Source organism: Rhyacophila brunnea, unplaced genomic scaffold (genome assembly GCF_057557595.1).
Source record: "Rhyacophila brunnea isolate RB1 unplaced genomic scaffold, BYU_Rbru_1.0 scaffold_13, whole genome shotgun sequence".
NCBI classification, from domain to species: Eukaryota; Metazoa; Arthropoda; class Insecta; order Trichoptera; family Rhyacophilidae; genus Rhyacophila; species Rhyacophila brunnea.
In genome coordinates this window covers 4976511-4987470 of record NW_028232785.1, presented here as the reverse complement: position 1 = coordinate 4987470, position 10960 = coordinate 4976511, and the positions used below count along the sequence as shown (strand labels likewise).

Sequence of the window (10960 nt, the reverse complement as noted above, 5' to 3'; positions counted from 1 at the left end):
GTGAAAAGCCATTGAAATGTAACCAATGTGATTACTCTTGTATACAATCTAGTGATATGAAAACACACAAAATGGTACACTCTGGTGAAAAGCCATTTAAATGTGACCAATGTTATTACTGTTCTAGAACATCTGGTAGGATGAGAAAACACAAAATGTCTCATTCTGCTGAAACCATGTAAGTGTGCCCAATGTAATTACACATTTATAAAATCGGATTCGAAGAAAAAACACAGAATGACTCATTCTGGTGTTTAGTTATTTCGATGTTGTCAGTGTTATTCATATTGTGCACGTTCGGAAAACATGAAACTTCAAAAAAGTTACTCATTCTGGTGAAACGCAATTAGAAGTGATCAATGTATTTACTCATTTACTTCTAGTTTTATAAAATTACAAAATTACTCATTCTCCTTCGACTTCGTAAACTTTGCCAGCATATCACTCAACTTTTGTTTATTACTTTTAAAAAATATTTTTAATTATAAATTATTTTTTTTAACTTGGTCAGACATGGATCCTTAACACCCAAACAGTGTTCTAGCCTGCAAGTTTTGGCCGCCGATTCGAGATATCCCCAGTTGTGTGCTAGCTCAGGGTATTGGTTGAATTCAGGATTCACAAAAATAATTAAATAAAACAGTATTTTTCCTTTGGTGATCATGTTGCTTTGTATTTTACAATTGTACATGTACTGTACAAAAAAAGAAACTTGTGGAAAGTGACATAGGTATTTATTATTATCGTTTCTGTAGTCCCTAATTAACTATTTCTTAATATCACTTATATTCTAATTATTATTGGTCGACATTCGTTTTATTTTAGGCGCGAGAGAGTTCGCGTCTCAATTCCACGTCTGCTCGCGACTACGTGTTTTTTCGACTCCTTTAAATGTTTTTTTAAGGGCCGCCTGATAGTTCAGCGTGTACAGTTATGCAAAAGAAATATCATGCTATCTCTCTTCCACTCTTACATCTTTTACATCCATCTCTTTCATACTCATAAAAAATCTTACATAGACTTACAAGTTATTCCTGTTACAAAATTATTTACAATTTCAATGCTATGAAACTTAATACATATTATAATTAGAATTCTAAATCTAAAATTTTCCTTATATCCAGATAGCCAAGTGATTTATTTATTCCGGCTCCCCATTGACGACGGGAAGTCCAGGAGCAAGTCAATACATATGGAAAAATATTGTGAAATTAATTCTTAATGTTATGAAATTGCGAAATCATATTATACCTATTCAGGCACTGACCATGCACAGTACATGAAAAATGAATATTCGATAAATAATACCTACTATATTTTTTATTGCGATCTGGGTCCCAGGAATCTAATGAAAACCACAAATAATTTCGAGAACTTAAAGTCAGACAACGTTATCTACAAAAAAGTGTTTTTTTTTTTTTTGAGATAACGTTATTTTACATTTACGGCTAAATGATAGGCAAACAACGTTATGTCAATCTTTTCTAATTTCTTATTAAATCGTCAGTAAAGTTTAACGCTTATTACATAAGTTACCCTTGTTTTCATATTTTTTAAAAACTATCCCTATAAATTTTAACATCATCATAAGCAAGATAAATGTACAATACACAATAAAATATAAATATTAACATTAGGTTTTAAATAAACATTTCCCTTGTTAAGTTACAAGAATCTAAAATAACGATTTTTGGCTCTCCTGTAAAGTTGCACTTTTGTAGATAGTGTTGTTTGACACTAAGCCCTCGATTTACGCAGACAGCTGTTTTGGGCTATACACCCATCGCATGAACAGTCGATGGGTAATTAACAAAAGTAACTATGTTTTTTAAACCATTATCCTGTAGGTCTGTCACGTAAACTCTAGTTTAATTAATGTAATAAAAATTATGTAAAATTGTATTATTCTCCGTGTAATGTTTTCCGACCGGCTGTAGATTTGTGAGGGCTTATTATTCGGTAACAGTCGTAAAACCATGAAAACATGTGACTATCAAGTTAATAACTTTTAAATGCTTATCCTGAACAAAAGTGTGTTTTGCACGTATGACGTTATTGCATTACACAAATGTCAACTAAATTTATAAAACAATGTATTGATTTGAAAATCAGTTAATCGATACTTTCGTGAACAAAGAAAAACTAACGTCAAAAATGCATTTAAAGCGTCGGCGATCTCTTGTTTCACAGGAGTATCGAAGCCAGGGCCGTTTGAATTATCCATATGTAGATCAAACCATTGCCCTGTGTCCACATCAGATTCGCTGCCTTCTAGTTCACGTTTAACGTCCATCTTGCGGAAATATTCAAAAACAAGGACAATAATAATTACTTTGTATGACATGCGACGTAGGAGTACCCATAGATACCGGCCATATACCCAAGCGATGACGGCCCAGACAGGAACCTAACCTTAAAATTATATTTTTTATTATATTCCGGATCTATCATTTTCTCGGCATGTGGCGTTACTCATGAAGATTATATTATCTTAAGGATTAAAGAAAATAGATGCTAAGCTTTCTTCGGCATTTATATATCATGAAATTCCTATAGTTCCTATATACGATAAGTCCACTTTTAGTCAAAATTGAGATAATGATAACATTTCTTACTACCGGCAGCGCTCCACACTAATAAATTGTTGATCAGTTCATAACGGCGATACATTCATATGAAAGGAGAATTTGAAAATCACGATGAATTCCCATCGGCGATAAGTCCACGGTGCGGTTTGTTCCAAAGGCCGATGAGTTCATGCGACCTTGTAGACAGCCAATTAGCATCGAGCATTTGCAAAAATCAACATGGCCCTTGTACCTAGCAGTTTGCGTTATCAAAAGTGTTTCAAGTTTTTAGTAGAAATACAACGAAATAATGTCTGACCTTACCCATAATGTTTTGCTAAAGTGGAAGGAAATACATCAAGGAAACGAGTCATCAATTAGGAATTATGAAAAAAGAACGTGGTTCATCTGGAAAGGTATTTAAAATACCACCATTTTGCTTTGAATGTTGGCAAATACTGGGTAATTGAGAAATTCCCTCGAATTAAACAATTGTTTTTAATTTAGTTATTTCCTTATTTTTTTGTAATTGTTCTACCTGAACAAAATAAAATTTGTGTGATTGTAAACTTACCTCGTTTCAAATATTATTTTTTTAATAACATTTTGTTCTGTTAAAAATTACTCAGATAACGTTTATTTAAAAAAAATATATATTGTGATTACATTATTGATGGTGCATTGAAAGTGCATGTTGTTTTTTTAATGTATGCTTGAATGGCTAACAACCATTCCTCGTAAAAAAGAGTGTTAATATAATCTTCACTCTGTGGAGGTTCGTTTGAACTGCTTAGGAGCGATGACGGTAATTAGGTTATTTTTTTTTACATTTGTGTATCCTTTTCTACTATAACTTACCTAAAAAACCTTTTAAAGTTACCAGCTAACCATGTTAATATTTTTTTGATTTAATTTTATTAATCACTTGTTTATTAGATGAAGAGAAGACAAAACTTATGTTCGATTCGTTCTAATGTACCTATTAGGTTTTATGATAATAAATAAATTTAAAAAAAATACGAATTTTATTTTACTGACAATAATTTCCACATCACGATTGAAAGCATTCTAACAAATTATTTTTGTTTTTATTGAAATAATATTTGTTTTTATTTCATCGTTATTATTCGTTTTTATTTCATTAATTCATCGTTAGGTTGAGAAACAAAGACCGATAAGTCACACCTACTGGGTTTCTAAATATGATTAATTTGACAGTTGGCTTCAAATGCCGATAATTCCATCACTGTTTTGTCAATTTCTCCGTTACTCCTATGAAAATGATTAATTTTGTTGTGAATATTTGTTTATAAACAACAAACCACTATAGGAGACCAGGAACTATACGACTCAATTGAGATGTTCATATTAGTATTTACACATTTTGCACCATAGGGGTAACTTGTATTAGTTATATTATAGCTTAATAATCAATACGTACATATTATTATTCACGCAAACAAGAAACTGCGTTTGGTCTTATTATCCCAAAATTCCAGCCTTATATTATTCTATGCAGAGTTCGTTTTAATATCTGTACCTCAGAGGCAGACGGATGCAAGTGCCAAATACCCAATTGTTCAGGAGAGCCAAAAACAATTTTTATTTTAAACGAATATTCATAACTTCTAAGAAAATATACATATAATGATCATTATTTTTTTTATTCTAATTCAATTAAATTACTTCTGGAATATGTAAGAAAAGAATAAATATAATACAATTTTAAGTATATCTAAAAAAATAAAATAAAAAACGTAGTGTGGATTTGCATCCTTCGGCCTCTAAAATGTTAAATGTGGATTTGTATCTTATTTACCTAGCCAAAATAAAACAAATTATAAGTTAAAAAAATTTATAGGTATAAATATAACAAAGCAAAACACATTTTTTTTTTAAATTTTATTATGTATTCATCATCATCACCAGCCTGAATCTATTCACTGCTGGATGAAGGCCTCGCTAATCTCCAAGTTGATTCCACTTCTCTCGTCCCTGTGCGTTGCGTTGCCAAGTTTTTCCGCAGAACTTTATCATTTCAACGATCCAGCGGCCTCTAGATCTACCTTGCGGATGTTTTGTACCTCTTGGATACCACTTGATGAATAAATTTGTCCAACGATTGTTCTTTCTTCGACTTAAGTGTCCAGCCCATTTCCATTTGAGGTTTTAAGCAAACTCTATCACATCATTAATCCTTGTCTGTTACCTTATCCACTTATTCTTCTTTTTGTCCGTTTGCGTTATGGCAAGCATGCATCTTTCCATTCCACGTTGTGCTACTCTAAATTTCTGAATCTCTCTTTTACATAGGGTCCATGTTTAACACGCATGTAATTACGTGAAGTACACACTGGTTGAACACTTCGCACTTTAGGCACGTGGGAGGTCATTTTTTAAGAAATTATTCGTGCGGCCAAAAGCACTCCAGCCTAGCTTTACTCTGCGAACAATTTCATCAAATATACATCCATCTATAGACACTTGTTGTGCCAGATAGTAGTAGTTTTTCACCTGTTCGAGCTGAATGCCATTGATGAGGATCTCTTTTTGGCCCGCAAAGCAGTTGAACATGACTTTCTTCTTTGACACATTTATTTTCAAGCCTACTTTGTTGCTGACTCCAGTGAGTTCCTGCATTCTGCTTTGGAGGTCTTCTTAGTCTTGCAAACTACTATTTATTGTCATCGGGAAAGCGCAGATGACTCACGTATTCTCCATTTATGGGGGCCTGCGTCATTCCAGTCAAGTTCTCTAAATAAGTCTTCAAGTGTAGCTGTAAATAGTTTAGGTGAGATTGTATCACCTTGTCGGACTCCTTTGCTGATAGGAAATTCGCGATGGGTTATAGAGATGTTGTTGCGCTACTGTATATATTAATGAAAATATTCATATAGCGCCCGGGGATTCCTTGATTTCTGAGTGCATCGAGTATTGAAAATTTCTTTATGGAATCGAACCCTTTCTCATAGTCTATAAAACCCATTGATAGCGGCAGCTTGTATTCCTGTTACCGCTCTGATTTCTCTGATGATTTGGATATGGTCCATAGTGCTGTATCTTCCTCTAAAGCTCATTCTCCTGGCTGGTTCTCGTCTAGTACATAATTGCAGACGGTTTGAGAGAATTTTATCTTAGTGAATTATTGGATTTGCATCCTTCTGCCTCTAAGGTAGGTATGGTACACTTGCATCTTTATTCTATGCATATTGCATATTGGACTAGGACTTCCATCTCTCTGCCTCTAATAAATAAAGCCATTAGCATGACGATTCTTAAAAAAAATCATTTTCCCCAAAAATGGAGTTGCATCCGTCTGCCTCTGAGATACAGATATTATCATTAGGTACTTACTTCCCTTTTTTAAACATGCCCGATCCTAATAGGTGGCCATATACGTACAGTTTTCGTAACAGGTTGAAATAGCACAGACAATAACTGTTCAATAACTGTACGTTAGTGGCCACACCAAAGATCAGTTTAACTACCCCATTTAAATCTGTCGAACTGTCAACAGACGTGCCCATAATAATATACGTACAGTTATTGTCTGTGGCAGAGCAAGTGTCAAAAACTATGGAGGTTAGGTTCGTGGAGATATTACACAGGGGTATTGTTTCAATTAGTTTTAGGTAGAGTAGGGTGAATGCTATAGTAATGGGACATTTAAGGAAAAGACTTTTTTAAAAAGTGTATAAGTCAAAGAATATTAGCCTCTAGGGAACATATCTGATATGTAAAGATTCGGAATTTAATGAATTTGAAGAAAATGCATGTTAAAATAATATAACCAAAAGCATTTATTATAAATTTATATTCTTCGGAAAAAAATGAGAAAACATAGTAATGGGACACCTTTGACACAGTAATGGGATGCCAGTGGTACAGTTATGGGACACAGCATTTAAATCAAATTATAGATTAATTTAGATACCTAAAGTCTTAGCCTAAAATAAATCTTGAAGGCTATACCTAAATACATAAAAAATTTTCACACTAAACTTACAAAAATAAAACACATTTGATGACAAAAATTATAAATAACCCATGTTGTAGAATCTGAAACACAATACAAAATTGTTTTAGTAATGGGACAGTACAGTGTTATAGTAATTGGACACCCGGTAAATAACTGAACACAAAGAGCTAATCAACTGCAATTTTGTAAATAAGCTAATAATAAATAAGCACGAACCATTAAAGTCCACAGAAACTCATTAATATTAAATAAATTTAAGCAAACACAGTAATTGAACAGGCTGTCCGAATAATAAAACGTATTAAAATCTGTTCTAGTAATTGGACATACTTACCATTAGGTTATTTTTCGAGCTGATAAGTAAATCTCAATGTATATAGATATTTCGTAGCCCCACGCTCTTCCCTGAGAAGTTTTTTCCCGAAATTCACAAAACTTGTATTAAAAAAAATGCCATCGAAAGATCACTGTTCCTTAAAGGAAGTGATAGTACAAACACGTGTTTTTGCGATTTTGAGATGACTTCAACTAAGAATAATTATTATATTTTGTAAGTAGAGCCAACTAGCGAGGGAAAATAACAATTAATGCAGTCATATAAAGAGTAAATGACAGAATAGATCTGTGTCCTTCACGCTTACAAAAATGCTTAGATAATCTTATTTTGTGAGTTTAAAGTTGAGGTGTTCCATAGCTAATGCTGTCCCATTACTATAGCAGTCACCCTAGACTTGAACGATGATACACGAATAATTTTACTTTGAATTTATTATGGTTATAATTGTTTTTATTAGAAACAAATTGACATAAAATACACACCTATGACGTTGGTAAAATAAATCATGATTTCGCTAGTGGATTGTGTATTTTATCGATTCTCTGAAACAATATTATAGACATTCTTCGTGTAAATACAAAATATAGGGTGAAGCACCCAATTATTGGCACTTTAAGGGAACTGAGCAGTTCAAGTTCGCACAGTATTCTATCAATTATCTTTCTAAGTTCCTATGTTTCTGATTTAAATAATATGTTTACTTAACTTTTATTTGAATACTTCCAATAACACTTTTGTATTGTGCATATGCACACAATTGTGATATTTCCTGAGTTTGGCCCTTACTCCAATTATTGGCATACTTTTTCCTATTATTGACACAACCTTTTCCAATTATTGGCACAGTTAATAGAGATCCAAAAAAGTGTATTAATCATGCAAATTAAACACGTTTTACACTAGTATTCATACATTTATTATTAGGTAACATTATTTTTAAAAAACCTCAAAAGAAATAATGATTATATTTAAATAAATTCAGGAACTTATTGAGATCAAAAATTCTCAAAAAATATTTAGGTGTCTAAAATAAATTACGTAAGTTCTTATGATGTTAACCGTTTAAATATTTAATCATCATCATTTAAAATGGCTTCAAGTTCTTCCACCGTGTATGATTTCTTACGACTGCTTAAAATTTTATCAAAAGGATCTCTAATCCCATCATTTTTCTTGTCTTCATCAACTATGGGATTCGAGACTTGTTGGTTAACTATTGGCACTAGAGGCTTGTTCAATCTTATATCGGCCAGTACTTTGATTCTTTTCGTTTCGGGTATCATATTCTCTTTTTTTACATTAGGTTCTCTTTCCACTTGACATTCTCTTTTAGTTGTATTTTGCACAGGTCCGAACTGCACTTTCTTACTCTGTTTATTTATTAACGTTGCTGCTGTTTTTTTTGTAAGGTTTTTCTTTTCTCCTTGTTTAGTTTTCACTTCCTTTTGTTTTTGGATTCTCTCCTCTTTTCTTTTCTTGACTTGTTCTTCTTTAAGACTTTTTTCTCTCCGTTTCTGGGTTTCCTTGCTTTGCCATTCGTCTGAAGTTAAGACAAAGGAAACTCTTTCACTTTGTTTAACGCCTTTTCTTTGAGGTGTTTTCGGTTTTACTAAAACGTCACTTAATTTTACAGGGGTTAAATATTCTTTCTGTTGACTAATAATATCCATAATCTCGCATTCTTTAACTACATGTTCTTTGCACGTTGCTATTAAACCACTTTCTGGAATCTCCATTTCGTTTTTATCTAAAGTAACTAAGTCACTTTCAAGCAAAGTTTTGTGTTCTTTTCTTTCAAATTTGTTTTTTCCCATTTCTTCAATAGATTTCTGCACAGTAACTAAATCAAACTGTGAGTTATCAAGGATATCCATAAATAAAATTGGCATCTCTTCTATAGTGATTTCTTCTGTAAGGTTGTCCTCATGTAATATTTCTGATTCTTGGTGCTTTTCATCATGTTGGAAATAGTTCAAAAGCTTTTTCAGGATTTTGTCACTGTCTATTAGAAAGTCTTTGGTAAGAGTTTGTAAGGCATTCAATTTTTTCTCTCCCACTATGTTATAAAACGTATCTTTTGATAGAGACTTTTCTTTGAAATTGTCATTGTTCTTCTCTTCGGTATTTGAATTTTCAACAGTTTTCTGACGTGCTAGGCATTTGTTAAAATTGATTGCATCACAATTCCATGGACATAAACCGGTGGTTCTTAAACCATTTATAACAGTAGAAGGCTTAATGCCGTTTACGACAGCTTCCTTGAGCACAGGAACAAAATCTGTTTTTGTGAGTGCAGCTAAGGGGTTTTCACGCCTCCACTTCAATACACTTTCTTTCCAAGCTTGCTTAAGTGGCCTGAATGCTGAAACATCGGCTGGCTGCAACAATCTTGTTGCGTTTGGATATAAAGCTACCAGAACTATGTCCAAGCTTTTACACAGTTCACTCACTTCCAGAGAGAGGTGCGTTTTGTGTCCGTCAACAAAAAGTAAAACGGGGAGTTGTCTTTTTGTTTTCAATAGATAAGGGTGTAAAACGTTTTTTATATAATCATAAAATACCTCTGCCTTCATCCATCCCGAATCGCTCAAACCAATACCCCAGTCTCCTGGCACATTTAATGTTATATCCTTAGGCAACCTTTTATTCGGAAATATGATCATTGGAGGCGTGGTATCTCCATTGGCAGAAAACGTGAATAGAACTGTTAGAGCAGATTTGGCAGATGCATGGTCTACTTCATAAACATCCTTCTCACCTCTCATTGCAATAACCTTTCCACTTTTTGGGCATAGCTGAAAGTTTGACTCGTCACCGTTGAACACGCGACTTGGATCCGAGAGAATGGTAAAGTAACTGTTGTCTTTTAAGTAGGTTTCAATTCCAATGAACCAGTTTCTTATATCTTGCTCTGACACTGCCGCACTTGATGCTGTGACTGCCTCAGGTGCACGTATACTTAATCCGGGATGACGATACAAAAAGAGTTGGTACCATTTATTACCAGGTATTTCATCTTTGAATGGATTCTTTCTATTTGCTTTCTTTATGAAATGTGCAACACTCAATTGAACATCTAGTTTTCTTCTAGGGAATCCTTTGCGGCAACAGTCTTTAATCCATTTCACCAAAGTCTCTTCCTCGTTTTTGGTTAATACTGTACTTGGTCCTGGAAGGTATTGATGATCTACTTTCCGTAACCTGAACTGAATAGTTCCTCTCGGTACATGAAAGGTTTTTGCGGCCAGTTTTTTACTCATACCGCACTTTACAGCCTCAAGTGCTTTTACCAAGTTATCATGGTTGTATATTTTTCTTTTTATTATTGTGTTGTCGAGAGTCTTCTTCTTCTCTTTCCTCTTTTTCACATTAACTGGATCCATTTTGAATACTTCAGTCTGAAAATAAAGACACAAGCTATAATTTAACCCTATTATTGGCACAAGCCAAAACCAATTATTAGCATGGGGCTAACATTTGGAAAAAACGAGTGTAACATATTTTTATCAATGGAATTACTTAGAGCCTTAATGATATAGGCTATAGAAATTAAAATCTGTTAAAAATAATACTTTATCAAAATAACCAATTATTAGCACATGTGCCAATAATAGGAAAACTACTCAATCACGATACCAAATGTTGGCACCCTTTAAACATAGACAACGAACAATTAACCTTAAATTAAATTTTAAATTCAAATGCCTGGCTCTATCCCGCAATCATTTAAATCGTCAGTTTATTGATAAACACTTAGATGTAGACAAAATAGCAAGGCTATTGAAACATTTTCTTACCGTGGCAGAAAAAAAATGGCGGAAAAAATCACAAAACACAACGGAGCACTTTTGACGCACTATTTTCTCGCTTTTTTTTTAATCCTGGTGTGATGAATGTTGCTTGTCGTAAACAATATTAATTGCTAAACACATTTTTTATACTTGGCAAACTTAACTATGCTTACATATCTAATATTTTTACGTTAACTTGAAGGGTGCTGATAATTGGTGGAGTGCCAACAATTGGGTGCGTCACTATTCCCTTTAATGGACAGTATTAATTAAGTAAGAAAACGGT

At 33.3% G+C, this 10960-nt stretch overlaps 1 protein-coding gene across 1 annotated transcript; it reads right to left on the bottom strand.

Annotated features, from left to right (window-relative positions):
- Positions 1–7953: 7953 nt before the first annotated feature.
- Positions 7954–10508, bottom strand: LOC147076225 (uncharacterized). The gene has a single exon (XM_085940343.1). It carries the CDS (start codon positions 10264–10266, stop codon positions 7954–7956), a length of 2313 nt encoding a protein of 770 aa, XP_085796469.1. The 5' UTR covers positions 10267–10508.
- Between the last annotated feature and the right edge of the window lie 452 nt (positions 10509–10960).